This window comes from Anopheles gambiae, chromosome 3 (assembly GCF_943734735.2).
Source record: "Anopheles gambiae chromosome 3, idAnoGambNW_F1_1, whole genome shotgun sequence".
Lineage (NCBI taxonomy): Eukaryota > Metazoa > Arthropoda > Insecta > Diptera > Culicidae > Anopheles > Anopheles gambiae.
The window spans coordinates 36,952,417-36,967,998 of record NC_064602.1 but is presented as its reverse complement, the minus strand read 5'-3'; the positions used below and the strand labels follow the sequence as shown (position 1 = coordinate 36,967,998).

General features: G+C 39.8%; 1 protein-coding gene across 3 annotated transcripts in view; it reads right to left on the bottom strand.

Annotated features, from left to right (window-relative positions):
* The window catches only part of LOC1279002 (Kv channel-interacting protein 4), a 95,856-nt gene that overhangs the window by 24,368 nt on the left and 55,906 nt on the right, over positions 1 to 15,582 (bottom strand). For 2 of the 3 annotated variants that reach the window (XM_061655824.1, XM_061655823.1), the window contains 2 exons: positions 13,629 to 14,417; positions 1,351 to 1,545 (listed from right to left, as the gene is read on the bottom strand). In XM_061655824.1, the coding sequence (XP_061511808.1) occupies positions 1,351 to 1,545; positions 13,629 to 14,064 (631 nt within the window). In that variant the 5' untranslated portion in view covers positions 14,065 to 14,417. The remainder of the gene's footprint in view (positions 1 to 1,350; positions 1,546 to 13,628; positions 14,418 to 15,582) is intronic. The other variant, XM_061655825.1, reaches the window with a different exon arrangement.

Here is a 15,582-nt window from a genome sequence, read left to right as displayed (position 1 = left end):
GGCGTAATGCTTCATTGTCGAAAACAAAAGATATCCTCTTTTCTAGACGCAGTATTACAAATTGCTATCGTCGTTTTGCTTGCCGGCAAAACATTATTCTTCCCTTTTCACACAAATAAAAAAAGAAAAATCATTCCTTTCTTTTGAGTTGCAGCCACTTTTCTCGAAAGAACTACGCACGAAATTAGAGGTTCACTTTTCACGCCGCGGGAAAAGAGACAAAAGGGCCGGTCGATATTTTTCTCTGCGTGTATGATTAATACTTTGCATGTGTTGTTGTTCACTTGGGAAGGAACAAATGATGGCTTGCAATGATGGACGTTTGTTTTATTACTATTATTACGCGAAGGACAAATGAACAAATGTGCCCAGCTTGTCGTTCATGTTTTGTTTCTTTTTCAGCGTGACTGTATTGATTCGATAAAGAACCTTCACAAACAATAAGGCATGAATAACTAAAACGGTGGAAACAATTTAAATTGGTGTATTTGGACTACACGGTAATGTTTTGATAGCTAAGAATCTTTGTTTTTGTTCAGCGATCGGCAAACATTGCAAAAATGTACTGTATTAAAATAGGCATCACAAAGAGCAAAATCGATAAACTATGCATTAAAATGCTTCAATTTATTGAGCCAGGTGAAACATTATTACAAATTGATTGAATAGAAATAACTAGAAATAAGAAGACATTTTAATAGATCATAATTCTTATTAATTATAAGAAAGCTAAAATTATAAAACGCTGTTCTACTGTTGAATTATAACACTAATAGATAACTAGCGCCCCGTGAATCATATGCCAACAAAACAACTACAAAACTGCAATTCACACTAAGGACACAAGCAAGGCGTCAAAGGATAAAAGTAGAACATATCACTAAAATGATCATGATGATCAGTAACGATGTATATTATTGCTGAACAGTCCGTGCAAAAGCGGCATAAAACCGCTCAAGAACGTAAGCTGAAACTGACTCATGCTAAAAGAACAAACACACACACAAACACAACATAAACATAACTGGGTCATCCATAAATGATGCGGAGCCTCATCTGTACGGATGTCTGTGCGGGGTGAAGCTTTCGCACACCGAGCATTTTGGCTGGCAAAACCGACACCGAAACCGAGAATCAACATCCAAGAACGAACGCTACTCTTTCCTACACAACTACGCTCTACAATCTTCCTAACCATTTGAAGGTAGGAAAACGGGAAGTCAGGGAATGTAGAGGCAGCCACTATTTGGCCGCTGGGTAGCGGGCAACTACAAAAAGGCAAAACTACGCGAACACAGACGGACCCGGAAGCAGCATCTACGGATGGCCCTGTTTACTTGGTAATCTTACCACCGAGCGGGAAGAACTGTGAATAGATGCCCTTGAATGTTTCCTCCTTGACGATGCCGGTCGGACATTCGGCCTTGAAGCCGCGGTATATTCGCTTGATCTCCTCCTCGGTGAAGCGCGCCGTCCGCGTCAGTTCGACGAGCGAGTCCGGATAGTAGCGGGCAGGGACGGGCAGATCCTCCGCTTCCGGTTCTACTTGGGGTGGTAGAGAGAGAGAGAGAGAAAGAAGGAAAGATAAAAAGAAAATAAGAGACACGTATCAGCGCAATGAGCGAATGGTGAAATGGAAATGGAAACATGAAGAGACAAAAAGTGGTAAACAAATACTCGTAATGCTGGAAGGAATCGTTTTTCACTAGAAGCGATGGAGCACAATCTCGTCGGACCGGTGCAGAACTTCTCTGCTCGAATAATCAACGGCAAATAACGGAACATTCTGGTGTATGAGCTTCCGGGTGAAGGCACTTCTCATTAGTGAATGCTATTTGCATGGTAATGGATTTTTAAATTTTGCACGAGCGCCCGGTGACAGATAAATGAGTCTTGGGGCTTCAGAGCAACCGTATTCGTTTGGTCTTTTTGATGTGCAAATTACACGCTGTAGCGAAGGTAGGTTTGAGGGGATTTTTTGTTTTAAGTTATTCTTCCCTCATTTCGAATCATATCAGCCAAATGTGGTTTTTAATCGAAAGTTCGAACCAATATCGAAAGTGGCGACAATATTACTCTCTGTATTTTTAACCCACACTTATTCTCACGTACAGAAAATAATACAAATAGATACGAGAGATTTTTTTGCTCAGTTTTGAAAGGAATGTGTGATAGTTGTTTTATATACATGTTGTTCATTCAAAAAGGATGATCAATATATTATATTATAATAACAATGGACCAAGGACGAAAGTGTGTTATGTGCTGGTACAAACCAACTTCATTTTGTTTGAAGATACATTATAGTTAAGTTTATTTACAAATGACATATGGAAGCATATTATTGTAAACTTTCTGGACTGAAAAAAGATTACAAGCAAATTCAATAAACAGTACCATCAATTGCAACAAATTTAACATCTCTATGTTGCATTTCTTACGAGCCACAGCCTAACAGTTATTAGGATCGTCGCACCGGCTCCCACAAGGCCGCTCGGGCTCAATTCCTATCCGGTATGTCCCCTCATCGCAAGCACTGACGCTCCGAGTATAAGATTCAGATAAATTCAGTGAATAAAAATGTTTACATTCGAAAGTGGCATGGAAAACCCTGTATTGCCGTAAGTAGTTGCAAAAGAAAAATCATTAACTGTTCAAGTCATGTTTAAATATAAAGAGTTTTCAAAGACAGTTTCGAATGTAAACGTTGTTATTCACCGTGTGCAAGATGTTAATCCACATCAATCTGATATGTCATTTCCGTCATCATAATTTCTAATTTCTTCAGCATGATTTTCAACACTCTCAAGCTGGATTGAGTTTGATAGCTATTTGTGATGTGTTGAAAATCATGTGAAAACTGAAATTGTATTACAGGGTTTTCCAAGTCACTTTCGAATGTAACCATTGTTATTCACCGCGAGCAACATGTAAATTCACATCAATCTGATATTTCATTTCCATAATAATAATGTTTAGTTTCTACATAATGATTTTCATCATGTATGAGTTTGACAGTTCTTTGTTATGCGTGAAAATCATGTGATGAATCTGAAATTTAATTTTGAAGTAAATACACCATTTGACAGCTGTTGAAACACATCTAGGATCTAGGTGAATAATTATGTGCACACTCGACTTATACAGGGTTTTCCAAGTCAGTTTCGAATGTAAACATTGTTCTTCACCGCATCCTAGATGTTTTTCAACAGCTATCAAATGGTTTATTTGTTTCAACATAAAATTTCAGTTTCAACACATAACAAAGAACTATCCAACTCAATCCAGCTTCATGATTCGTGTTGAAAATCATAGATGATGTTCCCACTATTGATGGCTGTTCGAGAATTGAAAGCATTCAGCGCCTCTTTACCAGGATTGCCTTTCGTCGTTTGTTCGGTGCTGCCTCACTACCTCCCTATGAAACGCGATTGCAGTTATTCAATCTTCACTCCTTAAGCTTCCGCCGCCAAGTGTTTCAGGCTTGTTTTATTGGTGGCTTATTACTTTCTGCTACTGATGCTCCTGATTTACTCTCGTTCATCTCGCTGTATGTTCCCTCTCGTTCTCTTCGTCCACGTGATCCTCTGTCAATTGAAACACGTCATACTCTTTATACTTTCAATGACCCTCTTCTGTCCTGTTTCAGGTTGTTTAACCACTTTTATTATCTCTTTGATTTCGACTCCTCTCTTAACTCTTTCCGTAACCGTATTTTTTCTTCTAATTCCCTTTAATTATTCTCCTTAGTTTTCTATTACTCTCTTTTTTTGTTGTTTTTGTTAAGTTTATGATAGTCTCTACGCTCTACTCTTGTTTTTTTTTCTTTTCTTTTTTGCTAGGTCAAGACTAGGTTAGTTAGGCTTAGTTTTTCATGAATTATTTTGTTTATTTGTTAGTATTAAATTAGTTTTAAGTCTATTATATTTAGCCTTGATGGCGGATATTGTATGTAATAAATGAAATGAAATGAAATGAAATGATGTAGAAATTAAAAATTATGTTGATGAAAATGAAATGTCAGATCGATGTAGAACAACATTTTGCATGCATTGAATAACAATGTTTACATTCGAAAATGGCTTGGAAAACCCTGTAAAACCTTGTATTTCTATACACTTTTGCTGCCCGCCGATGCTTTACAGGGTTTTCCAAGTGTTCCAATGTGTACATAATTATTCACCTCATCCAAGATGTTTTTCAAGAGCTGTCAAATGGTTTATTTGCTTCATAATACAATTTCAGTTTTTACACATGATTTTGAACACATCACGAATAACGTGTTGAAAATCATGCTGAAGAAATTAAAAATAATTATGATGCAAATGAAGTATCAGATTCATGTATATTAACTTCTTGCACGCAGCAAATAACAACGGTTGCATTCGAAACTGACTTGGAAAACCCTGTCATCTTTTTGACGGAGACCGAAAATTCCGAGAAAGAAAATCTTTTTCAAAAAAAAAAAACTTTGAAGATTGTTCTTCTTAAAGCTAAAGAGCATATTTATTTAATAAGTAGTGAAAAAAATACTAACTAACTCTAATTAACTCTATCTAAACAAGACATCTATGGTGATTTTAGTGATTCTTCTTTTATTTGGCTCTACGTCCTACGCGAACATATCTGGACAATACCAGCTGTCGAGACTTTATCAAGGTTAGTTTAGTTATAACTAAGCACATAATTCATAATTCTTACGTAGCAAATATGTGTAGCACTTTTTGAAACTACCCTGACGGAAGCTCTTTCAAACAGAAATAACATTGATACACACAACTTCATTTTTTCCAGTAATGAACAGTTAATGAGTTATCAAAATAGATTTTTGTTCTCTGATCCGATCAGTTTTCTTGGCTTGGCTTTATCTTGGCTACACTTTATTTCAATTAGAACAAAGCTTTTAAAAATCACATTTTATTCAAAATAACTGTTTCAGTAAAAACCAATCGAATAAGGCTACACTAGATAGTAATATATCAACTGCAGCCATATGTTGAAAAAAGATTTCAAAACTATCGATATTCATAAAGATAATGTTGAGAGTTGTAGAATTTATCTGAAGTCTATTTTTCGTTACTTAAATAAAACATCCATTGTTCTGTCATTTTCTTTAGACGCTAAGCTAACACTTACCATAAAATTGTCGAATGTTTAAAATACCCATCTCGCTCAAACAGGCAAACAGCAGCAAGCCAGTTACTTCGCTTACTAATTAAAACGCCGAAAACGCCCAAACCCCGGCCCGAAACGTACGCCTACTCGAAAAGCGATCGAAAAGTTGGATTGCTTTTCTGATTTTAATTAGCATACACCAGACCAGACCGAAACTTTCAATTGTTCAGCACACGCCTCCGCCACGTCAAACCGGAGCGCTGCGCAACGTTTAGCACCGGTGTTGGAACCACGCGTCTCGAAATCACCCTCCAAATCAGACAAATTTTGAAATGTACCAGACGAAAGATGATTTATGTGTGCGGTCTGGTTTTTCAGGTTTGTGAGAAATTGGATTCTAATCTACGCTGCTGTACTGATTACAGGCAAACGCAGATGGTTTACGGGATGGACCGAGAAATGAGAAAGGTTGTTGTTGCACACACTTGCTCTAAGCCACTACTTATCACGCACTAACGATTGCTCCTACGCTGCATGCAGTACAACCGCCTCAGCACACGCGGTTTCTCTTGGAAAAGTGGGCAAAAACCCCACTTCAAGGCCACCGTTTACTAGCGAGTGGTGATTTTTTTTCCAGCTCGATATGGTTTTCTTCACGTATCACACCATCTATGATTCATGCTACGAATCCCACCTTTCCACAACGCACACACACACACACGTGCGTTAGTTTTTTCTTTTTCGTTTACGTTCCGCAGCAATGTTTGCTGTAAAAAAAGCAAGCGAAAAACCTTCATTCAACACACACGCGCACGCAAGTCGTAATATTTGGTAAACAATGTGTGTGCACCCCTTTCGAACACAACACCAAACACTGATGGTGATGGAGCGATCGTTTGAGCAGGATCGTACAGTAATGCCGAAACATTAAACAGACGCCATGGTAAAGGAAAACTGAATCCACCGTTCGTGCGGGGAAGATTCAGCACAAGTTGATCAATAACTTGGGTAAACCGAACGAACCGAAACTTGTTCAACACAGCAACTGATCACACACAAACACTGAATCGCGATACACATGTAAACGAATCACAATAGCAAGAAATAAAAAGAAACATTCAAATCGAAAAAAACACGACAATTGATGACTGGTTGGGAAATTTCGGGAAAACTAAACACCGATCTGTTACCATCCAATTGCGCCAACGATTGAATGACGACTAAAAACACGTCAAACGATCGCGAATGATCACGTCAGGACTGCAGAAGCAATGCGTTAGTGTGAGTGTTTGTGTGTATGTGTGTGTTTGTTATTACCACCCCGTCGGGTGTGTGTGTGTGCGTTCGCTGCAATGCAGTTGCCGACTTAAGCTACACGCGTGATACCGGTACCTTTGCCCGTGAGCAGATCGAGCGCGATCGCGTCCCGGCGCCGCCGCTGCCGCCTGTACTGTCTGCCGTTGCTGTCGAGGGTTTCCGGCGCGGTGAGGGTAATTGCGGCCACTCCTTCCCCTGTACCGTTGATGGGTGACGTGGGCGGTGTGGGTGGACCATCGTCGTCCGGCAGTCCGAACAGCAGGCGCACGATCGTACGGTAGCACCAGTCCAGCACGGTCGAACCGGGTCGACCACGTCCACACATTCGGACCGCGAGCGTCCGCTGGCTCGTTCTCGACTGGGGCGCATTGCTTTGTCGGCGATCGGTCCGGGTCTGGCGCCGGTCCAACTCGCCGTTCCGCCACGGACGGGTCCATTTGTGGACGTGCTAACGGGTTCGCCCGGCTGCACGCCATCGCGCGCGTACGCACACCTGCGAATGGCGCGAAGCGGCGATCGTACGCGCGATCGTTTCCGAGCCGCTTGACAAGTCGATCGTTTGCTGTGCACGCGAAAACGCAAGCGAGTTGCGTCCTACCAAAAAAAGGGAAGGAGTGAAAGGCTTCATCGTGGCCCCCTCTATCCCTTCTTGTGAACCATCCGTGCTATATTTGACACGACACAATAGCAAACGCATGGAATGGTGTCGGCGGTTACTGTGCAAAGTATGGGTGATGATCGTGTCAATAACGACGTGGTTTAATGCGTGCAACTGTAGTAACAATTTTCCAAAATGATTTGAATTTAATCGCAACTTACTAGGTATTTCATGTTTCATTTTCGAAATAGGTACAACAAACGTAACGCTTCAATTAACTTTCCTTTATAAAACCAATTTCATGATAATATTTAACAATTGTGCCTAAGGTTGTTTGGTCATCTAAATTGAATACACAAAATTTACAAAACAATAAATTATCCCTTTTTTGCAGTGACTTTCTCGCTCATGAAAATGTTGATAAAGAGCCGAAAATGATCCAAGTTTTAATTGTATGGCATACGTTTCTATATTAATATTCCTCTTGGCTGAAAAAGTCAAATAACAAATCTTACGATGCGTTGACGGTAAAATCTGTTTAAAAATGTTTAATGAAAGTTTTTGTTGTAGCGAACGTTGCAAATACTTGGAGGATAGAATATATTTGGTATATAACGTTATATATTTCAATGGACATTCTTTAAAATATCATAAAATATAATTCACGTTCAGTCGTTCAATAAACGATCCTTACTATGTTGTAGAAAATATATGTCATCAAGTCTATTCGTCTATGACATGTATAAATCATAGAAAATTTTATTGCTTTTCTTACCTAAACGTTTTATAACAAAAATAAGTCGTGTAGCTAGAAATGAAATCTCAGGCTCCTATATTTATGTTCTGAATATTGTTATAAAAAAAATAACATGGATACATACATTTAAAAAATGACTCATTCATTCGTCTTTAATTTTTTAGTTTTTTATATAAAAAGTTCCCTAGTCATAAGTAACATAGTGACTTTTTTAGTTTAAAGAGTTTATCTCTAACAAAAGCTTTTAAAACTTTTTCCTATTATTATTATTCTGTTCATATTTGCAGTTAAATGTTAAATAATTTCCGTGTTTCTTAATAGAATGACTTTCTTCAATGACGATCAAACACTACCTATACTTGTTAGGATATCAGACAACCAGATTTCAAAGATCTAGCTTTCTGTCAAGATAAAAAAGCATGTTAAAGAATAGCTAATCTTCACAAAATTTCCAGGAATAATAAACAAATTCCAAACAAATGCTTGATGCATAATATCCTGTCCAGGTGAATATAAACGCTTCCTTTACAGTACCTCGAATGAAACTTCCTCAGAAGTTTCCCTTTATCGCACTTCTTTTTCGCAAAAGTACATAATTCTTCACAGAAAAAGGCATCAACCACCCCCCCCTTAGTTGAAATTGATCCACCTAAAAGCATTACACGTTAATCGCATCAATAAAATAAATATCTTTCACACGCGTGCTTCACCGGAAGGCAGCTTATTAAACTGTCAAATATCTGCGGATGAGTGTGTTTGTGCATGTCGCACACTTTGCACGTCGCGTTGCCATATCATATCGTACCAAGGCAAATTCAAAGAAATGTGACCCAAAACTGCCGTCAGCCATTATTGCCAACTGAGTACACTCACAAACACACACACACACACACACACACACACCTTGTGTTCAGGCTGGCTGTTTTCGTTGTAAATCTAGGGTGGCTTTCTTCGGCTCTCTCCCGTTCCTTTTTCCCCAAACTTGTCCCACTCAACTTACCCACCGTGGTTTCTGTACTGTCGCTGACGAACGACTCCCGAACGACTGTTGAGGGTTTGCGATTCCCAATGATTAGCTGTCGAGGTTTGCTTGTCAACTTGAGAACGTCATCATTAATCAATCGTTTTGCTATTGAGCTGTTTTGTCAGTGCCGATCGTTACGGCACGCTCGTTACGGTCGATTTTCGTCGCGGGGGATGGACGGACGGTTAACGAAAACAAAAACCAACCCTAAAGCAGAGGCACCAGGTACGAAATGTGCCCGGTGTCTTAAGAAAATATGTGTATTTTCAGACCTCATCGATTCCAGCGGCACAATCCGGCCGGTCTCTTGCGACCCACCCCAAACCCCCAACCGACCGATCCGACACCAGCACCCGGGGTCCGGGGTAATGTTTATGTACCGTTATTTATATGGGTGTTTGTGGATTTGTAGATAAACAGAAGCAGAAGGTAACCCGGCGAACGGGTGACCGGAGAAACCGTGGCAGTGAGCAACCGCTCGGTGAAGCCAATGTTATCCTTCCCCTTCCCTTCTTTCCCGCCCTACACGCGGCAAAAGTGTTTGTTTATCTTGCGTCAGTAAATGGATTAGATAGTTAGACAAATTTGCCTGCGCTTCGATAGCACAAGTCCATCGGGTGGTGTTTGCCGTGCCGACGGTTGCGGATTGGCTTTAGCATTCCGGGGGTAAATAATTGAGTGGCACGCGCAAAAGAGGTGAGTGTGTGAGTGTTTGTTTCGATGAAAAAAAAGGTCTAGACCCGGTTATTTTGGCAAGGACCATAATTTGGCAAGCTGTATCTTCTTCAAGTCGACCCTTTATTTTATTATGCGTTCGAGGGAGTGTAACGTGTGTAAAATTTGTAATACAGTTACACCAAGGAAAGGCAAAAAGGTGGTGATCTATGTAGTTTGGTGTTGTTGGGCGAGCTTATTAGATTGAATAAACAGGGTTTGGCCAAAACTGAATCAAAGAACATGTTGTGAAACATGATAAAAGGAATGTAAGACAGTAATGTTAGTAGAGATAACAAAAGCCTGTGCTCAAACGTGTTTCATGTAAATTAATCTAATTACTACATATTGTAGCCGTTCAAATGTAGTTTGCTAGACATTTCAAGTGTAGATTTGTGACGGATATAATGATATAGTATAATATAAAACTACCAAATCAACACCTTTAATTGTATTTATTTGTATATGTTTCAGGCTCCTACTACCTTCATACTACCTTAGTAAACAACACACAATATCCATAACATGTCGTTGCCATTCATTACGATGGCATTTTCCATCGCTTCGTATCATTGTTGCCCTTCATTGCCGTCAAATCGATCGTAATGGCTGTCAACAATCGACATAAAGCTTCAATTACAAATGACTGATTCTGGTAAGCGATTGGAAACCACCCCTTCAACAATGCAACCATTTATACCCCATTTCACAAGCCGGTAGCATTCTTGTAATTTCTATTTTTTTCCTTCCACTTCGTCACAACCGGCTGCACACTTTACACGATGTTTTGCTGATATCACACTCTTCACCTCAAGTACGGTACCGGTTCCTGCTTTACACTAATGAAGTGTGTCAATGGGTAAGCCTTTCAGCCGAAGGCGTACAACAGAAATAACGGGGAAGCACAACAAATGAACAACGACGCACGGCGCCACAGCGTCTTTGCCGGTTAACAGTGTTACGCAAACCGGGTATGTGTTGGCGAACAAGAGTGGGACGCAACATAAGCAAATTACAAAGCTTAACGCAATGGTATTGAAATATGACGCTGCTTTGGCAACACTTTTGTAGTGAAGAAGAAATAATGTGCTGAATGAGTGTGATGAAACACCAGGCGTCTCCATTGAAATTAAAAAAATAAAATGTGATGAGATTTCGTTGCCCAAGTTGAAGTGATTAATGAAGTTAGGTTCATTATTCATCTATCGGGTTTCGACAGGCGGAAGAAGCAAAAAGAGTTGATCTGTGTTCAAAAGTCGATATGGAGTTTGCAATATTGTAAACAAACCAAAGCAGACAGTCCATATTAATCATATTCTAGCTCGGTTGAGTTGACAAGGAAGGAGATTTAAAAGGGGTTACTAGGTGCTTTGCGTTAGTGCTACATTTATAAAGAGCTAATGGTAAGGTCATGTTATTTCCTTATGTTTTCGAGTGAAGTGTAAAATTATCACAAAATGTTGGCTATAATTTGATTTAAAAAAACACGAGAATAGAATGGAAGTATGTCCACATTTGTGTCACATTTCAAAGAACAAGAGTATTTTACTCTTTAAATTATCAGTTGATTATTAAGGTTAAAAATTAAAACAATATAAATATCAAAAACTGAAGCTAAAGAAAATAAATATGTCCGACTAAGATGATTTTACTGTGTGCGCATTGTAGTATGTGTCTGGTTTGTTTTCTGAAAAAATGTTTTAAATATTAAAATCTCAATCTATGAGCTAAGCCATCGAACAGAGAAGTCTCGTTTGAAGTGGCAGCATTGCCAACAGTCCCATGTAGCAAGCCTTTAGGCGGCATGTACATAGACCCACTTGGGATGTCTAAATAAAACAAAGTACAGACAAGCCTATAAAAAATGCATAAAAAAGCTGGACGCTACTTCAAACAACAGAGTGAAGTGGAAATTCCAATGCCCTTCGGCCGGTATACATTTTTTATACGCATTTCCTGCTTTACTTGAGATCCTTTTCGCCCATCATAAAGCATAGACATTTTACCTTGCAGTTTAATCATTTGCTTTGAAATCCAGCAGGGAGAGAAGCATAAAATCACGGTAAGAGCTTAGAAGAATTTGAAAATGTATTGTATATGTTATCCCGGGTGTCACGAATGGACGCAAAACCCTTGATTGCTATATCCGGTAGTAAAATTGCGATACAGAAGCAACATCCATGAGCGCCTACTAGCAAAAGCAAAACTCACGAACGCAAAATACACAGACACGAAATCATTCTTGGCTTTCAAAATGGAAATCGATGTAAACCAAGTACAGTTGGGCAATGTGTAAAGAATGTAATACAGTTGTGCATATATTTGAAATGCTGTAGATAACTACTTGTTGTGATGGTCAACATTTGCTGAATATTTTGAGCCTCGGCTGACCAGACGTTCCGTATTAGTTCCGTTCCTTAATAGTTGATGTCTCATTGTACGTGATAAAATTCCTAATTGATCCCGTTTTTTGATGTGCTCATCCAATGGACATTTATTATTTCAGTTATTGCTAAAGATAACACAGGTTCAGATAAAAAAATTGTTTCAAGGATTAGTCGTCATCCATCAATTATGAAACTCTGATTGGGGGGGGGGGGGAGGTTTCGTCATACATTACGATTTGTTATATGGGAGAGAAGAGGAGTTAAACGTTTGTTACGTAACGCAAAATAAAATGTTTTGATTTTTTTCTCGAATAACACGAATAAAACGAGGATGAGCCGGTCTGGTGATACAGTCGTCAACTCGTAGGACTAGAAAACATTCCCACGATGGGTTCAAGTCCCGAAATGGACCGTATCCCCATACGTAGGACTGACTATCCTGCTATGGTTATAAATAAGTCACTGAAATCCAAGCCCACAAGTATAGACAGGTCTTGACCGACATTTGCAATTTTTGGAATTTGCAATTTTTGTGTTGCGTAATTGAATTAGGGCCGGTTGGTGGTACAGTGGTCAACTCGAACGACTTAAAAACATGCCCGTCATGGGTTCAAGCCTCGAATAAACCGTGCCCCCATAGGACTGACTATCCTGCTACGATAACAAAAAGTCACTGAAAGCCAAACCCACTTCACTAGTGGGTACAGGCAGGCCTTGACCGGCAGCGCTTAAGATCGAAGCCATAAAAGCAACAATAGTATTTACTTTTGTTAATTCTCCTAAATCAACATCAGCTTTGACACATGTTTTTTTTTTATTTTAAGCATTACATTTAAAATAAAAATATACTTCCTATAAGCAATTGACATCAATTCATCGAGTGGATATTAAAATCATTATGAAATTCTATTATAATAACTTGTGCTATATTCATGCTGGCCACATTCATCCATAACAGTCTCCAAGCCCCTCATATTCCCTTTTAAAGCGGCATGGATAGCAATATTTCCGTGTCCTTTCCATGTTTGCCTATTGACTGTACCAATTAAAATGCGTTATTACGCCCCACCTGGGCCATTAAAATGTCAACATTCAATCGACCGTTTGCGAACAAACAAAACAAAATCCGTTAACAAATGAATTGCAAACCATTACAATTTATTGCATATTGTACCGCCACGGTCAATTCCCAGCTGTCCCATACGGCCATCCGGGACAATAAATAAAACAAATGACAAAGGATGCCACAGTCGTCTCATCAATTTATTGGCACACAGCAACATTATTACCTCGCAGCGTATTTTACGCAAACCTGACAAGCCGATCGGACAACAATAGTGCGCAGAACAAAACGAAAAAGGCATTGCATCATTCCCGTTACTCCATTCGTGACTTTACACCGGAAAGTCATGTGCTGCCACTGGTGAACCGGTGTAATTATTCACCCAACTCATTGTTCGCCGAATCAATCGCATCACCAAAACTCGATCAACACGCCTTCCCGATGCGTAGATTGATGATGCAAATTAAACAACCCACACAAAACCCCACTGTCCGCTGTCCGTGCGCTGACCCGGAAAACACATTTTTGCATACTAAATGCAATTACACAAAGGTAGGTGAAGGCGGGAGGGTTTGATTGCATTTCGAGGGTTCTGGGAGAAGTTTGTGCATGAAAAAGTCCTACCCAAAAAAGAAAAATGGAAAACCACTTACGGCTGCTCGCGTCCGGATCCGCACCGTCCAGGATCGTTTTGATGCGCTTGAAGAACTTCCGGTACACCGATTTGCCTTCACCCTTGTGGTCGCCCTTGCTCTTGTGGCCCGAACTCTTCGTGCCGTCCGCGGTCGAGGGCTTTTTTCGGCTGACCAGATTGCCACGGGTCGATTCGCGCAGCACAATGTCCACGTTCGGCTGGGGGACCGCTGACTGTTGCTGCTGGCACTGTTGCAGCAGCGTGTGCGCTTGTAGCTCCTGATGCTGCAGCTGTTGGTGTGGTGGCTGTTGTTGCTGCTGCTGCTGCTGTTGCTGCTGCTGGTGCTGTGCGATTGGCGATTCGCTGATAATTTCAATCGCAATTTGCTGCTGATTCTGCACCGACAGCACCTGCTGCTGTGAGCGTGTCGAGGAGGGTTTCGCCACCGCTTCCATGGTTCCGTTGGCAGAACAACGTACGTCCAAGCGCAAGGATGGTGTCTCTGCACGAAGGTGGTTTCACACCTGTGTCTCCCAAAAACGAATAGCACCACCGTTTGGCGCTGGACAGGTGAATGTATTTTTTTTTGGGTTTGATTTCCTGCTTCGGTTTCCTGTTCTGACACTCGTTTCACACCTTTTGGGATAGTTTTTAGACACCGTAGACACCGTCGACGGTTAGCTGTGAGGATTTCACGCTAGACCAGAGTCAAGCCGTGTCGGTCGTGATTGGGATATGATGCGATTAAATATTAAACCGAGTTTGTTTTCCGCTCGAATTGCTCTACCATCGAATGCTGGTAGTACAGCTGGAAGAAGAATATATCATAAAAAAGAAATGTTAATGCAAGTGATATTTTTAGGATACAAAAATATAAAATTTTAGATTATGATTTCAATAATCCATAAATCAGCTTACAGTGACCGACAAAATAAAGTGCCCATCCGTTACATTTTGCAATGCTTCGTTGAAGTTTTGTTGTTGCGTTGCGTTTGCAGTTTGCGTATTGTGTAAAATGTAAAATCACTTATCATCATTTAAAAATGCCACTGTGCCATTAAGTTGGTTACTTTAACAGTTATAGACAACTAGATTTTGGTGATAAAACTATATAATAATATTACATTCTTTGCCTCTTTTCGCTTTAAGGATTTGTTGCAAGAGTTTTTTGCTATACTATCACCTAAATTTCAACGATGCTATGCATTTAGTTCCTCTCAGAGGATGTCCTGGGTCACACAATTTTTTTTTCCTGAGGATTTTTCACATGGTATAATAAAGTTGGTATACTATCTGAAATATGTCTGTTATAATATGATGCATTTAAGCATTGTTTGTGATTTGACAGATTATGACATAACGTGACAAGGTGTTCAGAAAATATGGTAAAATTATCAGAACTGACGATAAACCTTGTTTTTTTAATTAAATTTTAAAGTGTTATCATAGTTTTAACGATGTTGCTACGGTTATTCCATAAAGTTTTCCTTTTTTATCTGAATATCGTGTATGACCTAATAAGACTATAATAAAACTCACTTAAGACTGACAGGGTCCATCTACAGAGCTCTGTTAAGACTACTAGTTAAAACCATTTCTATACCTTTAAGATGTCAGACGCAAATAAACTATCAAAATTACAGCATTTTGCTATGGATATGTTCTTGAGACGGCTGTTCAGGATTGAAATGCGCCAAAATGTAGGCAATTTGTTGTACGCGTGAGTTAAGCCATAAAACCAATAGCAGCGCCATCTCGAGGCAATAACACAACTACTCCCCTTTTCACAATAGCGCCATCTACGTAGTTAGTTATGCAAATTATGGGTTCAAAGGGTGGTGTCTCGACTAATAATTAGGAAACATTTGTATGTCCACGGAAAGAGGGGAAATTAAGCCAGCGTACAAACCCAAAAATGTAAACATCGCTACCGGAACACAGCACGTACCACAATAAGTACCCCAAGAAATACA